A 21,358-nucleotide genomic window follows, 5' to 3' on the forward strand; every position below is an offset into this window, starting at 1 on the left:
AGAGGACTGAGGAGAAAAAAAAGTGAATGGACATGATGGTTAACTTTTTCACTTAATTTAGGAATGGAAACCTTTTCAGGCAAGAATATGGAATGAACAATCATGCTAGATAATGTCACTGTAAGGTTCAGTAGTATTAACATGCGGACCTATCACTGACCATGCTGTGCAGAAATTAGTAGTAGATATTAAAACAACACTGGAAAAGAGTACATACTTTCATCATCACAGCTACATAACCATAGTTTCAGGATAATTATACGTCTATAAATGAGGTTATAATGGTTTTGCGCATCCTTAAATGATAGGAGTAAGTTTTGGGGGGAGGGGAATGCAGTGTACTGGCATTTAACAAAGCAACTAACCCATCCCATAAAACATATCAAATCACTGACTGCACTAACTATTCTATGTCAAAGTTGGTGTATTATCCAAGTTGTAAACCTATCTCATTGAGTTAGTGTTTGAACTCATAGTATAGCCAACTCAGCTTTCCAGTGACCCAACTAATTTTGGAATGGTTTCTTTTTTTGTTTAAGCCTTTTTCAGAGTAATGTGATGCAGTCATAGGGCTGTAGCTATCAAGAGGCTGTCTGCTGGTGTGAGCACCCTTGTTAGAGGTAGCTAGACCTAGACGTTACTTTTGACAGAGATTGAATTTGTGGCCATGGACAGCATGACTTTGGTACAGGCGCTGCAATACAGGAAGACGAGGACACCTTCAGTGGACATGGAGTGGGAGGAACACCAAAGCCCTGGTGGAAGGTGTGTTCAGAGGAATAACAATGCTGATCAGGAATCAGATTTGGAGGCTTCGGGAAAATAGGAGGCAAAGAGAGGCAGAGATCACACAGATGAATGTTAAGGAGTACAGATAACAACTTTGTGACAAAGTGGCTCAGTAATGGCATGAAACACATGCCCTTTTGTAGCATCTACTGTTGTGTTGCCACCCATCTTAGTGGTATCTGGGGTTTGTCTTCTGCAGTTTGTAGGGCTGGCCACACAAGCGGGGTTTTCTGTGGGAGTTCAATTCCCAAGGAAGCACCAGATCTTCTCTGCCTCCCTAGGGTTCCTCATCCCTCACTGCCCCTGGCATGGAAAGAGTGAAGTACTGCAAAGATCCCAGGCTGAGGATAAGGACAGGGAGAATGGGAAGGGAGGGCAGTTGAGCTAAAGAACAAGTCCTCTTAGTTATTGGTATGCTTACAATAATATTACAGACTATTGCAGTGATTGCTGATCCACTTTTCTAGTGAAGAGAAAAGTCTTTTAATAGAGCAGGGAAGCAGGGATTACTAACTATTTTTTGATAGTTTTGGATGTATGAGTATTGATTGCTTAAATACATATCTAATTAGATATGGTGACTGAAGTTTTTCTGCATGGATTATGGCTTTTTTATATGTTAATGAGAAAGCTGATATAAATAATCTTGTAATATAAAAATCTTTATAGCTCACTCATATCTGTGTTTGAAACATCACAGCAGACAAGATGCATAACTAGTAAGAGAGCTTAAATGTTCATTGTTGTGCGTTTTATAGCATGGAAACAGAAAATGGTGATCAGCCGTAAAAGAGATGGATAGTGTTAAAATACAAGAATCTAGCATTTCCTCTCACAAATGTGGCATGGAGTAAGTGAATTTTGTATTTGAATGGCTTGAAGATTTTGTAGATGTTGACTTTTCCATCTGAAATTACCATACAAAAGTTGACAGAAGTATACATTTAAAAATGTTAAAGATCACTAAAAACTGTCTTTACAGGTGGCTTGGGTTATTATTTAGGTCTTAATTTGTGGTTTGCTGTCTTGAGTTTGACAATACAAATACTTGATTTTCATAGTTGTTAATGTAGTTGCTGTCCTTGTTATAGCCAACCTTGCTGTCAAAGGATCTCTCAGTTCTGCACTGAAGTTTTGAGTGAAGACTTGCTGGATGAAGCATGTTAAAATCAGTGGAAAGCCTTGTTTAAAAGCAATAGGTAAAAATTTTGGAATTCCTTGTGTTTCTTCAAGTTGATGATTGTTTTTTCTGTGTGTTTCTAGCAGTATCATTTCAATACTGATTTTGCCTTTAATTACTCATATTAAACAACATTTTAAATTAAAATAATAAGTAAATGTGAAGAGAGACAAACTGTAGTACATCTGAGAAAGAAAGAAAGATGAAAAAGAAAGAAACGGATGAAGCAATTTCAGAGATTACATGGTCACCAAAAGAAAAATGAAAAAGTTAAAGCTTCCCTCTGCACTTCAGTAAATTAAGTACCATTAATCTTAACAATTTGGTATGTGGTCAGACCTGTAAAAGGGTTTGAAATTTAATGGAAAAAAACACTGGAAGTTGGAAGAATGTCTAATATGCATCCACACGAAAAACACCTGGCTCTGTGTGCCCCAAGAGAGTGCTGCCTGCGTGATGGGGTTAAAGTCTAATCAGAGCAGACTTCAGCTGAGTGGAGTCTGCCTCCTCCTCACCTCTCCACACTGTGCTGGATGTTTCCTGTTTTCTGTACTTTGCAGTCTTGCTTAACTGTCACAAAGTCCAGCTTGTTCATCCCTATCTAATCAGAGGTATTATTTATCAAGTGGTTTGTTTTCCCCATTCACCTACAGCCCTCACCCCCGATGCAGAGATCCTGGCCTTTAACCCCACTGAAAGAAATCACCTGTATTTCTGGCTCCACAGCGGTGTCTGCAGACACGTACATCAGGGAGGGTATGGAGGGTGTTGGGGAGAACAGACTCAGGCCCACAGAGAGCACTGAGGGGATTGCACAGTGAGGGTTTGCTTGCTCTTTGTTCTTTGTGTCTTAAAGGTGGGCTGCAACAAACACCATGACTTGAAATTGAAAACCATGCAAGCACATAACATTACTGTTATCAAAACCCAAATCTTTGTAATAATTTCAGTAGTGGGGATAGCAAACAAGGACACAACTTTAAATCAGGATGCCAGTGGCAACTTTTCTGGACTGTGCAAAATAGCTGTAACAGGGCATGAAGATAAATGCAGTAGTGACACTGGTCTCTATGCCTTTCTGTTGACATTTTGTTTTTAAAAAGCAAGTAGGCGAACAACTGGCAGCTATAATGGGAGACACTTAACTGTTTATTACCTGTTTATCTAAGCAGCTCATAGTCCCCCCAGAAAGCACACTTAGGTGCTGCATGTTAACACTGGCATACAATTTGCAAAATATGAACTACAACAGATGTCTGAAGTGGACCAGTTTTCTGAAAAGACCATTGTAGAGGTGGTTTCTGCACTGCTGGAGGAACATTGGACACTATGGCAGACATTCAGAGAGAAAGTAGACACTGGATACATAGCTGGCCAGAGGCTTACTAACAGAGCAAGTAAATATAACACTATTTTTCTTCATCAGCATTTAAAAATCACCAGTGGTCACACAGCTGGAAATGTGGCATTCATAGCTTGCCATGCAGAACAAAGACTTGGGAGTGGACATTGATATTGCTGACTCTTAGCCTATAGGTGCACGAATAAACTGCCTGATGGAGTGGATTCTCTCATAGCATGAGCTGTCAGGACAGATTGTGGAAATGAATTTACTCTAGCAACAGAGACACATGCAGTGAAGAAGCACAGACCATGGCATACCTAATTCTATATGCATTTTTGGCAGATGTGTGTTTTACTGAAGATTATTCAGAACCATATGTTGGCCCCTGCCATCTGCTGAATTTGGATACGATGTCTATAAAGCTGGTGTGCAAATACACAAAAAGAAACTCTTAACTTCGGGAGAGAAACTGCCAGTGCCTTTGCAACTACAACTGTCTCCCACAGAAATTATTCTTTTTTTTTTTTTTTTTTTTTTTTTTTGTGAAGTATAGCCTTTCTATGCAAAAGTATACTACAGTTAAATTCCAGCACATAGAGCTTGATTTTATCTCAGGTCCCTATTAAAATGCTTCAATACTTGATTGGAGAAGGACCTGAGCACCCTGGTCTAGTAAGACCTGTTCTGAGTGGAGAATTGGACGTGGGACCTTCAGAGGTCCTTTTCAACCTCAATTGTTGTAGGATCTGAATTATTACATCCATGCTGATGCATGAACATAGAAGTACCTTTCTTAGTCAAATATAGTAAGGAAGGAGATGGATCTTCCCATCAGGAAAACGAACAGTGGCATACAGAAAGAAGAGACAGTAGAGTTTTAATAGAAATATTGTTTATTTGGTAGAAAGTTTGCTTGTAAGTATCTTTAGAAAAAAAGTAATTCACCCTGCATCCAGCCAAATTGCTATTGAAATATCCAGTCTGGTGATTCACAGCTCCTCACAGCTGAGAGTATAGCTTTTTCCTTCTCTCTTCAAAAGCAGTGCAATCTCCCAAAGACATTGATATCTCCTCTTGGGCTTCTAATCTAATAGAGACCTATCAATTTATGCTTTGTCTTCGGCCAGAATCATGCTTAGGTTGGACACGCCTTGGAAACAAAGGTAGTTTTTGTTTAATTGAGTAACTTCCCCTGAATTGTCTTGGACAATAATGCCTTGAGTCCTGCTGTCTGGCCCATCAGGAAAGAATCCTTTTGTGCAAGCAGTAGTTGCTGCTTCGAAAAATAGTCTCTGAACTATTGGGAATGAACCAACACCTAAGAAAATCCATACTATTTGTTTTAGAAATAGTCACTAAATTTGTTTTAATGTAAATAAAGCCAAACTCTGAAGGCCACACTTCAAGGAGTTAATGCTAGGCCTTGAACTTATGTAGCCTGAGATACAGCAACTCTGCTCTGCTCCCCTGATAGAAAAGGGAGGGAAGAGGTTTGTGTGTTTGAAACTGCATTTTTAGCCTGAACTGTGGAACAAAATCCAACAGGAATTAAGACTTCACAGTATCCTCCCATTTTCTGTTCCAAGATGAAGTACCCTTCTCTGACTTGTTATTTCTAATAAAGCATGTGGCACAGAAAACAGAAACAAAAATCAGTCTACTTATGAAAGTTCAGAGGCAGCAGCAGAAGGAACTCTTGCCTGAGATGTCATATTGGCATGGTGGGCACTGAGCAAGTACCTGAGTAACTCTGAAATATCCCCCAGCAGGCTCAGTAAAAGAAGCACCTCTGTTGTAAAGGTGAATTGGGCACTTAAGGAAATTATTCCAGAAGGACCTGACAAATTTATTAACATGCTCCTTGCACAAAGGAGTTCGTTCTCAACGGGCTTATCTGACACTCTTGCACTAGCAGGTTCAAGCTGTAGGCCCTCTGCATATTGTTTGGTGTCTCGGTCAACTTCTCTCATCTCTTATGCCCTGAAAATTGTCTTATAGTTTAGAAGGAATGCCTCAAATTTATGTTCTTAATTTTCAGCTGTGAAGCTCAGCGAAATTACTGACCTCCCCTGGACTTGTGGGATGACAAATAAAGTACTACTGGGCAAACAAGGAAAATAACTTCAAGACAAATGGGTAAATCATTTCCCACATCAAAACATTTATTAACTGCATATAGTTAGTTGGTTTCTTTTCTGAGGTTTCTTTCTTTTTCTTCTTCCTATTTCCTTTCTCTGTCCCATATATTGTACTTTGCTGTGAGATTTTCTTTGCAAGAAGGAGTATGAATGGATCCTTATGAAAAGAACAGGGCATTGTTCTGGATTTGTATAGTACAAAGATAGAAAAAGAGTGAAGAGAACGCACACTGCACTGAAACATTCACAACTGAAAATGCATAAACAGGTTGCGTTTCCTCACACACGCAGGCACTTAGTGGAGTAGATATACAGTCATGTTCAAATCCTGCTACCTTAACCATACTACATTAAAGCCTGAGAATATGTTTGCCCACCTGCCACTGGGTGACCACTCTGGTATCTTTGGGATTTTCAGCAGCTGGGAATAAATTGTGGTTCTGCCTGTGCAATTTTTCCTGCATCCCCTGACAGGAGGGGTGCCTTGCCTTTGGAATGACATGGAATCCACAAGCAGTTTTTACTCACATCTGATTTCCAAAGGTGTTAGAGAAGTACCCCAGCTGATTAGTAAGAGGGCAAAGTGCTGCTCTGTGCTGTGAAGCCATTTCTCTGCTAACTTGCATAGACACCCTTTGCGTGCTGACAACTGTAGGTTTGCAACTTTCTTGGTGTCATCTCTCAGGTGTTTTATGTCTCTCACATGTACAACTAGACTTGTTAAGAGCTTAAGGTATAAATCACCTGGGAGAGAGTGGGGGAAAGAAAATTCAAAGCTCTTCCTGCACCAAAACCAGAAAACCAAACAACTCCACTAACAAAACACAACAAAAATATTGTACTTGGTTCATTCCAAAGCTAGGAATATGGTTTCAAAAATAGTTCAACCAAACTCCAGATGTAAGTGAATTTGATTCAAGGCCCACTAAAGTCAATGTGGACTTTCATTAGACCTTAACTTTTTGATGCCAGTTTTAATTCTGTATGAGATCTGTCATCTGCATGGTTTTATATTTAACTGTGCCCACAGCTGTGGTACAGAGTACCTATCCCAAACGCCTAACAGCCAGAGCACATTAAGTTAACGTATCAGTATCAGAGTGGGCCCTTGATGTGTTGTGCTATTGCTTGTTTTTATGAACACCTAACTTCGTTTCCTATGGGTATTTAGCTTGCTGCCAGGAGCAGAGAATGAACCACTTAGGCTGAGCTGTGAATTACAGCTCCAAAATGAAACAAGGATCATGCACAACAGCAGCACCTGATCTAATCTTTCCTTTGCCTCTGTGCTGATAGGAAGTCAAGGTAAATTCATGTTGAATGTCTAAGTCCAATCAGCAACTGATAAGGCCTCTTTTAATGACCTGGATCCACTACAACTAGTGATGATGCCAACCAACAGTAGTTATCCTGTGTTTATAATGTCTGTAATGTATCAGTGAAAACATGCATTTGTGACCTGGCTGTGTAACATCAGTGGCTGTTGCTCTTTTCCTATTCCCACCTTAAGAGTTGACCATTAATGAAGCAACAGAGGCTTTGTTTTTAAGAGCCTCTGTTCCAAGAAAAAAAGGAGTGGGGAAGGGTGGAGGTGCAGATAGGATCTGTAGGGGGAGACAGTAACAAATAAGAGGCTTTGGAAAATTTGAACAATCTAGGTGAAATTTGTGAGAAAGTTCACATAAACTACTGCTGCTTTTGAAAGGTCTGCCCTAAACCACAGCTTTGAAACAGAGGTCAGAGATCAGACCTTAATAAGGGTGGGAAAATAAGGGCTTTTCCTCCTCACTAGCTTAAATCTGAAACATTCACTTTATCCAGCTTTCTGTTGCCCTAAGATGAGGATTTCTGTAAAAAATGTAAAGGAGAGTAGGCAGTATAACTGTTTATACTGGTGTGAGAACTTTTCCCTAAGAATGATAAAGGAGAGTAGACAATCCACACCCTCAGCTGGAATCCCCACTCCCCTTCCACATTGTTCACGGTGATCAGTTCCCAAGTATATATATTAAATAGGGTCTGCACATACATAAGTTTATTTTTTAAGAAACTTTTTTTTTTTAAAGACGACTTATTCTTTGTCCACCTGGCGGCACGGGATGCCCAGTGTGAGTAGCACACCATCTGAGTTCTACCCAACTTATCTGTGCTTTGTGTCTGGAAAGGCATGAACAGCTCACAGCAGTTTTGGGTTGTCATTTAGCCGAAGGCTAGAATACATTCCCACATGCCGGACCAGGTTGGGTTCCACCACGTAGGCATTCTCCCCCTTAGTACGCAGCAGGGAGTAGAGGGCAATATCCTTAGCAAAACCCTGGCGGCAGTGCAGCCCCTTCAGGTAACCTAAGGCACGGTGGGCAGATGGAGCGGAGAAGAGCATGGCAGGTGTGCAGCACTCGGTGACTGGCACAATATTATAGAGTGTGGGGGCCAGCCGGCGCAGCTCCAGCATGTAATGCCGTCCCACCAGCTCTGACAAAGCCATACTGTACACAGCAAAGAACAAGACCATGGGCCAACTGAGGCTGGGGCGCCCAGTTGCCCAGGAGTACACACAGTTCAGCACAGGCCCCAGAAACATGCCCAGACCTAGCCACTCAAGGATTCTCATGGGTTCAGGGTTGAAGTAGCGCTGAAGCCTCTCGGGATGGTAAAGCTTGAAGTAGAGTGCGTCTCTGAGGTATGGTTTGGAGAACCGGTCCAACAAGAGGTGCTGTAAGACAGCGAATATCTCCTCCTCTGGTACAGCATCATCTTCCACTATGAGGATGTATTCTGGGTTGTTTGCCAACAGCGACTGCTCAAGGCAGAAGACATAGTCCTGCTTCTCCTTCTCAAACTGGTTCACGCTGGGGTCAGGGTTCTCTCCAGTTTTGTCACGACTGACCATAGGAAAGAAGCTGCTCAGCAGCCTGACATCCTGATGGCTACTGGGGTCTGACTCCACATTACAGATGAGGATGCGGTGGCTCTGGCAACGTGCACCACATTTCTGGAGGAGGCGGTGGAAGCGGGAGGCCACTTGCAAGACATAGTGGAAATCATTCCGCCTCTGCACAGTGATAATGGTGACCAGCAGCAAGGGCTGGAAGGCATCACTGCCAGAGGCCTCAGAGGCATTTGGTATCTGCAGCTTCTCAAAGTAATGCAGGGCAGCCTGGCCCTCCTGCTGGTTCTGCTCCAGGAACTCCTGGCTCATGGGGTTCAGGTGCCAGCGCCGCAAATAGAAGTAAGAGTGGAGGAGCCGGTGGCAAATCAAAGGTGCGAGCACACCGAATGTCACCACAGTCAGTGTGAGCAGATGGATAAAAGGACTGGACCAACGGCACCACCTCCTAAAGAGAGGCCAGGCTTGGTGTAACATGGCTGGTGCAGAAGGAAAGCACCCCTGCTCTATTCACGCCCTCATTCCTTCACTTCTGATGCATCCTCCCTGGATTACAAGGTATCACTGGGGCAGCCGCTGCCAAACCGTTAACTATGTGTCCAAGCCTAGAGAGGAAGAGAAAAGACAGTTAATGAAATAGGAACTGTCAGAGTGGGAAGACGGTGATTTGATAAACAGAAAGCTGAGGGCTAGTCACTGAGTAAGCCAAAATAAAAGGCCCCTGAGGAGTCCCTTGTGGTGGGGGCATCACAGAATTGCTGTGGAAGGTTGAGGAAAGATGGGCCAAACTTAGTTTCCAGAAAAGTACCCCAAGGCCTTTTCAGCATGTAGGAGCTCTGATCTGATTTAGCTAGATAGGACTTTGTTGTGTTTGTTACTATGCTTCAGATGCTAACAAATGGGGAGCATGGATGCACAATGTGTGAAAATCCCTTTCTGTTGAAGGCAGAGAACTTAGATACCACTGGTGCTAAGGGAAAAGCCACTGCCCGAGCACTGACACACTATTCAAGGAGTTGCACATACACCACCTGAGACTTTCACGGCTAGGACTGGAGCCCCTTCGCAGTGGGCGACTCCAGTGAGCTGATGGGTGCCCCTTCTGACTCCTCACATGCACACACACTCACCCTTGGGCACTTCCTCCTCCCTCAGGCTCGAGCCTAGGTTTCCCGAAGCAGAGCCTCTGACATGACATACGTCAGGCAAATTTATTGATTGGTACAGCTCGAGCTGGATGCCTCTGGAGAGGGGCCCTGAACAAAGAAATCCCTGGGCAATTATACCCTTACAATCTAAGTTCCTCTTCCCTCATGCGATGGTTCAGTGCAATAATAATATTTGGGTCTGGGGTCTTCTTGTTTCTCAGTGGATCCTTTTTCTGTCTTCAGGTGGGCCATTCCTTATCTCAAGGATGCAGCTTCTGCCAACAGACGTGATGACCTTATTTTTCACAGGATGCAGCTACTGCTGATGGATGCATTTTTCACAGGATGCACCAGTCGTGAAACTACATGTAAGTTCTGCATAAGTTCACTGCTTGTAGCCCAAGGTTTTATCAAGTCTTGCTGTTAATGCTATACAATGGATTACGTTTGAGCGAGGAAGTGACTATATAATGGATTCTGTTAAAGCTACTCTAACTGTAAGACCTGGGTCACAGCCAAGAACCAAAGCCAGATCTCTTGTATCTTAGCCTAGCACATATTTGAGAGACAAACTTTTACCTCTATAGAATGACACGTTTCCCTTCTGTTCCTCACACACTTCCAAACGCATGCTTTTTTACTTTACTCCTCAGAGCATGAAGCAAGATAACAAAGATACCAATTTACTTCACTAAGAGCATGTGTACACTAAGTGTAATGTGTGTGTGTCTCTCAGCTGTCTCCTCCTCCCTAGACCCTGTGAAATACACAGTCACAGCAAGATTAACAAGTTGCAATTGAGCCATTGACTCATATTTGTTATTTGCAAGTTTGTATGTAAAATTAAATGCCTTTATTTTAAAACTGAAACTTCATTTTTTTTTAAATACACACTTTAAGCAAATATCCACCTTCACAAAAATTAGATTTTGCCATGTTTGGCTTCTGTTCTGCTTCTCTGGGCTGTCACTAACACCTAACAGCCTGGCTGTCAGAAGCTTGCACAAAATCAGGGCAATTGGCTGTTAAAATGAATTCTCTTGTGCCAGTAATTTCCTTTTTAATCTGCTGTTTGACTCTCACTTTTACTTTTCATCCTTCTTGTTATGAATGGAGTTATTCATGCCCATGCCAGCTGACTGACTGTGCACTGGTGCTCCCAGTCCAAAATGTTACCCTTTTTCTTCCTCTGCATTATTGTCTGAAGCAGCCTAAGCAATGCTGGTTGGATGGAGAGAAATCAGGGCTGTGGCTTTTCTTCTGTCTCAGAAGAATGGACCATGTAGAAGAAATAACTCTGAGGACACTGAGCAAGGTCTAACTCAGTGTCTCCTTCAAAACTGCATTTATTACTGTAGTCACAGATTTGCTGAATTTACCATTAAGAGAACTGCTTTCTACTGCCATATGGGAATCTGACAATCTTACGTGAAAGCCCTTTCACTAAGATTAATGGAAAATATAGAAGAGTTATTCCAAATATTTGTTAGAGACCAGGCACTTCATGCTGTGAGATATCAAACCATCCTTGGATAGACCGTGGCATCAGTGTTGTGCTATCTTATGATTCACGAAAACACAAGATTTCAAAGATTTGGTGTAATTATACAGAGATAACAAATTTACACAATGATGCTTGAGAATCTGCAGTGTCTTCCCATATAGCTCTTCTTTTTTTTTCTTTCTGATTACACAGTCCTGTTTCACAGACACTGTATTCTATTACATCAGTGGACCTTGTAAAGGCCTTAAAGGTGATGGCTACATTTCAGCCAGCTGCCAGATCCAAGCCATGATGATTCAGGACCTGAAGACCTGAAATCCATCAGATGCAAACACCTGGTGTTTAAATGCATTTATCTATCCAAAATCCAGGGCTTTCCTCTTCTCATTTTCTGCTAACCAGTCACAAACGTTAAGGGAACATACAAATGCAGAATCATATTCTCCAACTCAAACTGGCATACTTCTGAGCTTTCCTCTTGATGTGAGCAGCATTGTTGGCACCGTTGCTGAGCCAGCCTCCAAACCTGAAAGTGAGGACCACAGTGGGAAAAGGAGATGAAGAAAAGCTAAAAGGTAGTTTAGTTCTCAGAGAGTAAAGAAACTTCCTTTCCATCTGCCAGTTATGCTGGAGATCTGAGCTACAAAAACTATAAACCTGCAGTGAGTTCTGTAGCTCTCGGGATATACACTGAGGCATTAATAGTCCCCACCGAAACAAAAGGAGTCCTCCCTCATACCATCTTCTACTGGAAAGGGAGAAATGGGTGTCATGTCTTCCCTGCAGCAGCAGAACAGCTGGCTGGTGCCCAGCTGAGCTCTGGGAGCTGTGGCCTCACGAGATGAATCAAAGAGAAGCTTGCCTGAGGTCTTGCTCTTCTGCAGCCCGTGTTGTTCAAGGGTCAGGCTCACCTGCACCACGAGAAGGTACCTCCCAGCTCCCTGTGGGTGGACTCCCTTTGAGTCTGCAGCCGGCCAATCAGTCTCCACCGGCCCAGCCTGCTGGAAAAGTTGTGCTGGGACTCCACCTACTGATGTCACACAGGGTCCTGGCACACAGCGGGTTGGTGAGGTGGTGCAGGTAAGCACCACCCTCTCGGGAGGAATCTCCTAGCTTCACACAAGGAAGTAGCTAACTCTGAAAAAGCACACAGGACTGGCAGCCAGCCATGCAGGTCACGGTCTTGTATTCACAAGCGTTTCTGACTTACTCTGGCTTCACCTCATCTGTAACACAACTGAAGATCTCTGAGCTCTTATTCTCGTTTTGCAACTCAGAACACATCAAGGAAAACAACCATCAAACAGGCACTTCTGCTCCTCTCCAAATCCTCCTCTGCTGCCTAGGCTGTTAGCACTCACATTGAGTGCCATGCTCTTTATCAGTTTATTTGCAGAGGAAAAGGCTGTTTTGATTAGGTAAATGGAATAACCACACAGGGTAAGAATGGTCAGGAGCATATTCAAGTGGGTGAAATACTCTAATTCATGCCAAAAACAAGCTGAAGGATCTTGAAAAGAGGGGAGACACTGACCTCCTCCCCACTCTTTAGCTGCAACACTTGGAACCAAGGAGTTCCAAATCTAGATAGAAATTTCTTGCATCTACAGAGGTGAAGTCTGATCTGCAGGACTTGAATCCAGACTTTCTGGTCAGGTTGTTTTCTAGTCATTAGGGTGGTTCTGACTTTACAGAACCTATTCTGTTTGTAGAAGCCATTGGTATTGTCACTTCCTTTTTTAGGGGAAAAAAAAAAGTCTTTGTTCTTCTTTAAGTATTTAAGTGGCATTTCTGACAGAAAAAATGTTTTAAAAGAAAAGCAAGGATCAGAATTGGATTTTATAGTGCTTTAAAAAAATTGTATGAATCCTGAATAGTAACTACTTTGCAACCATGTAAATACTTGCAGTGGAAGCCAGCCACTTTTATATATCTTCTGCACAGAACCGAGCCCTTGCTTAAACACATTTAGAAGCTGTGGCAATACAAAGCTTGTTTCTTTGGTTAGATTCTCATGATGAAGATTCCTTCCAGAAACATCTGGTTCACCTGGTTCCAAATCCACATACTCATCTTCATTAGTCCCCTAATTACTTGGCTGAATTTTCAGTAGAGTTCAGGAAAAAGTCACCTCTGCACACACTGAGGAAGAACAGAAAAATTAGTGACGTCCCCTTTGGGATGCAGAATACTGTCTGCTGTTCTGGTGCTTTAAAAGACAAAGCTGATTTTCTGTCTGCTCCAAACTCCTCTCTGCAGAGGTATTCCTGCAGGCAGGCATTCCTGGAACAAAGCTTTCTATGTGTTTCAAAGCTGTGAAATTTTAGGAGGCTCCTGGATGGCTAATGTAAGAGAGGGCATCTGTCTTCTATTGCCTGCTCTGTGAGACAAGGTATTCCTTTATGATTACAATATTAAATGATTCCCTTTTGCCTAACTACACTTCTTTTCAGTGTCAGTGGGAAAAGCCATTCCTTTCCTAAAATAAAAACAGCTGGATGAAGTCACGTGGTCAGAAGCCATCTCTGTGGGAAACAAAGGTAGGCTCTCACAAAACGTCGTGGAAAGGCCAGCTGTTACAATCCCCACCTCAGTCATAACTGATAGTAGTAATGGTGTTCACACAAGTTGTAGTTTTGACTTACGTGTTGATCCTATAGTGGCATCCCAAATTGAAACCTTTGTGCAAAAAACACTTCTACACCCCAACCTAACATTGTGCAGACAAGCTGCAATCTCAGGACCAAGCTCCTCTACTAATTAACCCTGCCTGGCAGAGACAAGAGCTTCATCTTGGCTGTGATATTGTTAGTGCACCAGCAAACAGTCCTCCTTGAATCTGAGGCAACTGATGCAAACTTCACAAAGTCATGAGGAGCCATACAGACCTCCTTCTGTTTCATATCTGCATGCTGACAGCTGTGTACAGATATCCTCAGCTTCCGAAACCTGAGGTCCCTACTATGAGCTGATCCCTATTACTGGACCAGATGGCCAGCTTTTCTCATCTGCAATTCCTCTTGTTTTCTGACAGCTTTTAGTAGGTCAGGTGCCAGATACTATTTTTGCAGTGTGTTTGGGCTCGCCTTGAAAACAGCAGTGTCCAGCAGAAGCCAAGCATTCACAGACCTGACCGTTAGATGCCAAACTGGGAGTTGAGCTCCCTAGAAAATACAAACCATCCTGGCAAGAGATGTGCTTCTAAAATCATTCAGCAGAACCTTAGTGGTAAGAGCTTAGCAGTTGTTCTTTAATTGCATTTTACTATCAGGTACCAATATATCACCTCTTCTACTCCAAGCACTGCTTAAAGCAGTTGTCATTATGTTGTTTCCAGACAATGAATGTCAAGTAAGTCAGGCCATTTCATTTAATTTTCACCTAAAGTGCTTCCTGCTATGGTAAAGACCAGGGCTGCTGGCGATGCACTTGATATCTCAATTCTCTTAGAACTTTACTTTTTGTTTCTTATGTTTTATATACTAAAGGTAAAACACTACTACAGTCTAACAGGTTAATGATAGCTTGAAGCATAAGAGAAGTGGCTAGGGAGGTGGAGAAGGTTTGGACTTGGCACTTTGCAGGACTTACATGGTGTAAGAGGTAGAAATCAATGGCACAACTGTCTATTTTGATCTGCCATTCTTCAGAGCCTCTCAATGAACATACAAACCTTTTCTATCCAAGGAAATGGAATTTAACCACTATTAGAAAAGTGAAAATGCACAGATACACAGGGAGTTAACCCTGTCCAGTTAGGAAACTCCAGAAACTGCAGAATTGCATCTTGAATGTAAATTTACAGATAGGCTGACCTCCTCGTTTAACTGTAGTTAACTTTTACAGGTTGTTCAGAAATTCAGGGAGCACAGTCTGAAAACTACTGAACTAAGAGGCAAGGTATGTTGATGTGGCAGCTGGAAGATACTTTCTCCACTTCCCTTCAGCTAAGAAGGTAAAACTATGCCACCAATAAAACAGGCTATGAGCTGAATATGTATTAATTACAGACATTTCCCCAACTTCTGTCTTGCTTCTCATGTATATTAATTTTCCTTTGCCACATAAATATGAAGTGAGCGCATTATTAACACCTGCTGACTTTCACCTGGCTGCCTCCCTGTTTTGCAGGAAAACAATATTCTTCCCTGTTGCTATCAAGCAGCAAAGTCAGCATTCAAGTCAAGCGGGAGTTGAAGGCAGCCTTGAAAGAGTACTGCGATAGCTTAACACAGACTTAAGGCGTTTTGTAAGGAGCTGTCTTTTAGCACCAAAGGTTTACATGGCTTTAAAATTAATAATGTCTCAATTTTCTTTTGTGTCAGATGTAAGAAAAAAGGTTATGTTGTTAGAGAATTTGATAATGATCTGTATAAAAACTGCTGCGTATTTTCACACAGGAGCCCTCCAAAATCTTAAATGTGGGTTTTGGTTTGAGCCCACTTGTGCTTTAGCATAAAATTTACATCCCTGTTAAAAAAAAGAAATATTACATCAGACAAAGCTGCTGCTAATAATGGCACCAGCTATTACCTTTAGCTGTCTGCTCTTGGAATCTCAGAGCTAAATGTGCACTGACTCATCAGAGATGCCACAGATCATTTGTATTTTAACTCCTTGTGTCACAGTTTTTTAATAAAATAAGACCAGGGCTCCTGCATGCAAGATACTCTGCACAAATATAGCATGAGGCAGTTTCCACCTTAGTGGATCTTCAGCTTAAGAATATAAAAGTTAGAAGAGAATCTGTTTTTCCCACATATGTAACTATCAGCCTGGTTTCGTTGTCATGAACAACTAGCATTTTGTATTTTAACCGTACTGGTAATCCACACAGGTAAATTATCTAGAATAGCTATTGAAAAAACATCTACTAAATGTGGTATGTTGAAGTAATAGCAATTCTTTGCAAATTAAAGCAATCTGAACAGATGAGAAAGAACAATTCTTGGTCTTGGAGAAGTCTGTCCAGAAGGAGCTATTCCAGAGCAGCAGGAATGAGGTATCCTAGGCAGCTATTGTGCAAAATCTCCTTCTGCTGTATCTCTCCTACTCAATTTCTATATGCAATTGTGTCAATGGGGCTTGCTAGGAAAAAGAGCAACGTGCAGATTAAATTAGCTCCCCGAGTATCTGTGATTTGGGTAGGTGTGACAGGGACACCCACTCTGACCGAGTGAGCAACACTTTGGTTCAGGCATCACTGACAAACCAGCCCTGCTGTGGTGAGAACTGTGCTAGGCCATATCTTCTCAGGAGCTAAGGAGTCTAGACCACATCACATCAGAAGCTAACAGTACCAGCCTGAGCCAGGACTAGACAAAACTACAAGGAGCTGCTATAGCTGCACTCCTGCACATACACCCAAGGGGGATATGACTATGAGTGAATCACTTTGTGCTATAGATATCTGAAGCCCCAACCCCACTGAGCTCTCTGGACGGCCACGGGCTGAGTGGCGGTCATCTCCCCTTGAGCAGGGACGCCTCTCAAGGTTACTTCTTTATGTTGAGAGACCCCTTATCTGGCATCTGATATCTATAATGAGGAAAGCACATTTTACTTTAGGCCTAAAAGTATATTGTATGCTAGCAACATCTACATATCCAGCTATACCTTAAATATTAGAAGTATAGAAGGTAGCAGAGTGTTTGACCGTAGTCTAACCATCATTTAAATCATTGCTGAAATCATCAGTTAGATCATTTCAGTTACAATTTCATTACAGCTTATCAATAGTGTTAAGTCATTGTTAAATCACTGTTTAATTATCATTCAATTATTACTTAATCATCATTTATCATTTAACTATCAGTCATTAATTATCATTTGATCATCATTTAATCATTAATAAAACCTTAGTTAACCCTACAATCATGACTTCTCTTAATAATTTGTGACAATAGGGCTGGGGGTTATGAACAGGGGGGCAGGGGGTGAAGAGGGAAAGAAAAGGAAACATGGTAATGGATGCCAATGCAGAAGATGTTGCAGCTTCACCATTGTTCATTTATGACTGTAAGGAATAAAACGCAGTAATAAGGAAATAGGATATTATTTTTGTGAACAAAGGCCTTTGATGATAGGGCTGTAAGTTTCCAGTTGGCATAGGTCTATGTAACAATAAAAATGCAAAACTGATTCAGGTGATAACCAGAATATTGATTCTAACCTCTGAAAGAAAAAAATGTTTAGTCATATTGATAAACAGCATTCCTCTTTTAAGAGACACTCTCTACTAATGTTAAAGAGTAGTACTGACTTTTCCCTCTATTCTGAGGAATACACAATCTTCCTCCCTTTGCCCCTCAGTGTACGAAACAGACTAGTTATCCTGCATAGAAAGGCAAGGTAAATGGGATGCCCTGGTTCTGGGGGATACTGGTGAAGAAAATGGAATAACTACAGTAGCTGAAATACAGTCTGTTATACAGTTAGTATCACCCTTGGTGGACAGACAAGCAAGCAGCAGATTTCACATGTGCAGGAGGGTATTTCTCCTGGTTTTTGTGCTTGCAAATGCTTGCTGAACCTGGTGTGCCTTTATGGCAGCCCATTGGTTGTACATAAAATTATTTTTCTCAACAACTGTATGAGAACAAGCCAGGCTCTGAATCTGTAGTTCATGTTTTGTTGCACCATCAGCACAGCTGGAAATTCTCTCCACAGCCTACGATTTTCAGTGTCAGTGAGTTCAGTCCTTAGGTGTGCCTCTGCCCCTTTGGGAGAGCTGCCAGATAGGACAAGGTGACCCTTAAAGCACTGGGATTAACAGCTGTTACATTCGTGATGATGGTCAAAGAGGAGAGGGTATTAGATGAGAAAAGGTGATCCGCCCTCCACTCTCTGCTCTCCTTGCAGAACAGCAGAGACACAGATGGTATTTCAGTGTGCCCAGTCCTCAATCCCCTTGCCCAGACTTTTCACCAGAAAAATTCTGCCCATGCTTTCACCTCGGCCGAGGACTCTTTTGGGTGGCACCAAGCAGAGCGTGGAAGCGGGATGGGGTTCTTCCTCGATTCCTTAAGAGTTTCATTCACCTTCCCTAACGGAAGGGCCGTTCCTCTAGGCCCAGCCGGGCTCAGGTCACCGTCTCTTCTGCTTGTCACCACGTATAGTCACATCCTCAGGGCAAGCACAAAACACCCGTTCCCTGGAGACTTTCCACCTCCCCCCTCGCTCGGGTGCCTCAGCTACGGCAGCTAAACCCAGCTGGTGCCTAGAAAGCTGGTGCCCTTCCCCACTGCCCACCAGTCAGGAGCTTCTCGTCAGCCTCCCCTAGAGCTCGGTGCAGCTGGCAGGACGGACCGACACCCCCCCCCCCGCCGGCGGAGGGCCGCCCCGGGCAGTCCCCGAAGCCACGCCGGGTGAGGACGGCCCCCTCTCCCCGCGGCAGAAGCGACAGCCAGCCCCCCGGCGACAGCCCGAGCCACGCGGGGACATTTACCCTTTCCTGCTCGGCATCAGGAGCGTCCCGCAGCCGGCAGGAGAGCCGGGCTCCCCGCGGGCCCCGCACCTCCGCTCCCCTTCTCCTCGCTGCCGCCGGCGGGGGGTCCATGCAGCTCCGCTCTTCTGATTGATCTTGCCACTTTGCTTGTTGCTCACTTCTCCGGCAAATTTTTCTCCTCCCTCCCGAGCGGCGAGGGTGGGATTAAAGACACCAAAGCCTAAACATGTGACCACGCCAGCACAGAGATGCTCGGAAGGAGGGGAAGGGGAGCTGACAAGAGTGAGAGACCGAAAACCGGAGAGGGGGAAGGTCTGGAAAAGCAGGTTAAGAAGCAAAAGGCGACCTGCCCGAGCCCCAGAAGGACTGCCGAGGCAAAGACCGCAGCGCAGCCGGAGTCCCTCAGTCCTGCTTTGTGGTCCCCGAATGCTCCCTCGGGCGCCCCGGAGCCCTGCGCTCCGCCACGGCTGCACGAAGCTGCCCGCAGCCCCTCCCCAGCCAGGATTTCAAACGCGCTGCAGACATGTGTCGGGTGTATTCGGCGGCTCCGGTGGCCACGCCTTTGCGGCACTGCCCCGTCGTGTGCCTTCTGCACGGCTCCCACCCCTCCCCAGTCGGGAGCTGGTTTATTTTCTGGACTCCAGCTCGGCGCCCCACGCCGAGCCCTTTGCCAGTCGTCCAAATCACGGTGCCTTACTTTGTGGGGAGAAACATCACCCCCCGCATGCTCAAGTGGAAAGTCAGCGCTCCAGAGTTACCAGCAGATTGGTTTATGGGCATGTCAACCATGATACGTAGAAATGCTAAGCTTTCACTGTACTAATCTGTATTCACTGAAGTGGGGAGGCTCATCAGCTACACCAAAATTTGTATCGGGCTGTTCAGGATCCAAAAGATCATAAACTGTCCCAAAAGTGCCTCTGACCTGTTCATTTCCCCTCCCCGTTTTCTCTCTGTTCCATATCCCTGTTTTTCTACACATGTGACCATAGTTGATTAGCTACAGTTACCTGAAATATGCCTCAGAGAAAGTCTTCTTTCATTGTAAGAACTCCTTAGTTTTGTGCCTGCAGCTCCAGAAAAAAGTGAGGCTCTGACCTCTCTTTAGGAAAAATCTGGAAAAAAGACAACAAGAAAAAAAAAAAATCCCTTACACTGTTTCAGTAAAACACTGTGTTAAGCACAGCTAGAATTTTGCTACAGCCCAGTCCTGTTATCAGAAGCTTCTAGCATGATGCACGGTTTTGTTTTTTAATTTTAATGTATCAATTGATATTATTCCCTCTAATAAGCATTAGGAACAAAGAAACTCAGTTATGCATGCCTGTGATCCTTCTTACAACTGGCAACAGCTATCCCTCAGCTTCTTATTGAGGAGATGATGTAGATGAAGCCAGAAGAACAGTAATGCTCATAATAATAATACAATCAAGCATCACATTTGGGTTCCTATAGTGACTTGCTCTCCTAGAAGAAGGTGAGGCACACTGGAAGGTCTACGAGTTTACCTAGATGTACATCTGCAAATAACAAGGAAAGACAGTAGAAGAAAGCAGTTCCTCAGGTGATTTGCTTTTCAAAATCCTTCTTTGCTGACCCCCTCTGCCTCTTTTTCTACCCGTTCTTAATGACAGTGATTCATCTCTACCTTCCACTTAAATGTTCTCATGACTGCAAATATTGATGCACTGGAAATGCAGTAGATCCTGGAACAGAACAGAGGCAAAAGAGAAAATGAGAGTACTGGAGGTGGGAAAGAGATTATGCATTCCTGGGAGGTCCATCAGCATGTTATTCCCGGGATTAGAGTTACAGAATTTGTGAAAAACAACATTTTTTTTTTTTCGCTTCTATGTCAGTATGTGTGTGGGAGAGTGACTATTGAGTGACATCAGCAGAAACACATGTCACATTGCACCCAGTATTATATTTCACATGGGGTTTCAGCCAGCAGAACAATTTGGCAGTAATAAACTAAAAGGAATGGGCCAGAAGGCCTTTTCTTTGGGAATAAATGTTTAGGTAATTGTGAGGTGATTGTAATTTGTGAGGAGCATTTCTGTATAGTCTTCTCTGCTCCCACTTCGCTCCCTTGCCTGCTTTTCAGGGAACACTTGACTTCTATCCTTAAACACTTGTTTCTTTAACACAGCTTCTGTTAGACCCGAAAGACTGAGGGAGAAAAGTCACAAGTGATTTCGGGGCAGTGGCACAGTTCAAACAACAGCCTGACTCCTTATTCTTATCACAGTGCTGTGTCCTGCTGCGCACTAGCATAAGGGAGGCTGATCTGGCTGAAAAAATAAACCTTTTCTTATGAAGGATTATTTCTTAGCCAGATCATCTCTTCATTTCCCCACGCCAAATGACTATGTCAACACAGCAGGGAGGGGTCTGGAAAGCAGAGATGAACATTTGGGGACACAACCACTCATGCAGTAACCTAACTGCAACCTGAAATGCTCCAAAGCAATTGTTACTTCTGAAATTATTCAGCCTGTACAGTAACAGGACAATACTTTAAAATTATAATCACAAAAAAAATCCTGTGGTGAAAATTATATCCAAGTAGGGGAGGTTCAGCACAGCCATTCAGATCCAAGTGTTTTCTGTTGCCAAAACAGCCTTCCCCTCTGCCATCCACTGTAACAGCTCTCACAGCGTGGAGCATTTGTGCAAGGAAACGGAGCTAATACTTTCGTTTGCTTCTCTTTTCATAAACATGAGTGTTAGAAGCAGGACAAGCTAGGCAGGTGATGTTTAGATGCCTGCACAGTGCGGAAAACCACAGAGCAGAAATTCATGGTCTTGGGGGCTGCTGAATTGAGAAGCTGAGTTTCTTATGGAGTTGTGTCATTTGTGCCCTATGCATTGCTGTCAAAATATCCTTAGCTCCTGTCTCATGTTCCTTGTGCCCTCC

The 21,358-nt window shown here is 43.3% G+C and overlaps 1 protein-coding gene across 4 annotated transcripts; it reads right to left on the reverse strand.

Annotated features, from left to right (window-relative positions):
• Window positions 1-7,465: 7,465 nt before the first annotated feature.
• Window positions 7,466-19,049, reverse strand: PGAP4 (post-GPI attachment to proteins GalNAc transferase 4). Of its 4 annotated transcripts, none has more exons than XM_074812377.1 (2): window positions 18,439-19,049; window positions 7,466-8,944 (listed from the first exon to the last, which is right to left on the reverse strand). In XM_074812377.1, exon 2 carries the CDS (start codon window positions 8,814-8,816, stop codon window positions 7,629-7,631), a length of 1,188 nt encoding a protein of 395 aa, XP_074668478.1. In that variant the 5' UTR covers window positions 8,817-8,944; window positions 18,439-19,049; the 3' UTR covers window positions 7,466-7,628. The 4 variants fall into 4 exon arrangements, 1 of the variants encoding a protein (XP_074668478.1); XR_012621619.1 differs by lacking the exon at window positions 7,466-8,944 and adding an exon at window positions 11,072-11,517; XR_012621618.1 differs by lacking the exons at window positions 7,466-8,944; window positions 18,439-19,049 and adding exons at window positions 11,072-11,517; window positions 11,854-11,908.
• Window positions 19,050-21,358: the final 2,309 nt, after the last annotated feature.

Source organism: Strix aluco, chromosome Z (assembly GCF_031877795.1).
Source record: "Strix aluco isolate bStrAlu1 chromosome Z, bStrAlu1.hap1, whole genome shotgun sequence".
NCBI lineage: Eukaryota > Metazoa > Chordata > Aves > Strigiformes > Strigidae > Strix > Strix aluco.

Coding starts and splice junctions, on each gene's coding strand:
- PGAP4 (XM_074812377.1), bottom strand. CDS start 8,816: ATGTTACACCAAGCCTGGCCTCTCTTTAGGAGGTGGTGCCGTTGGTCC.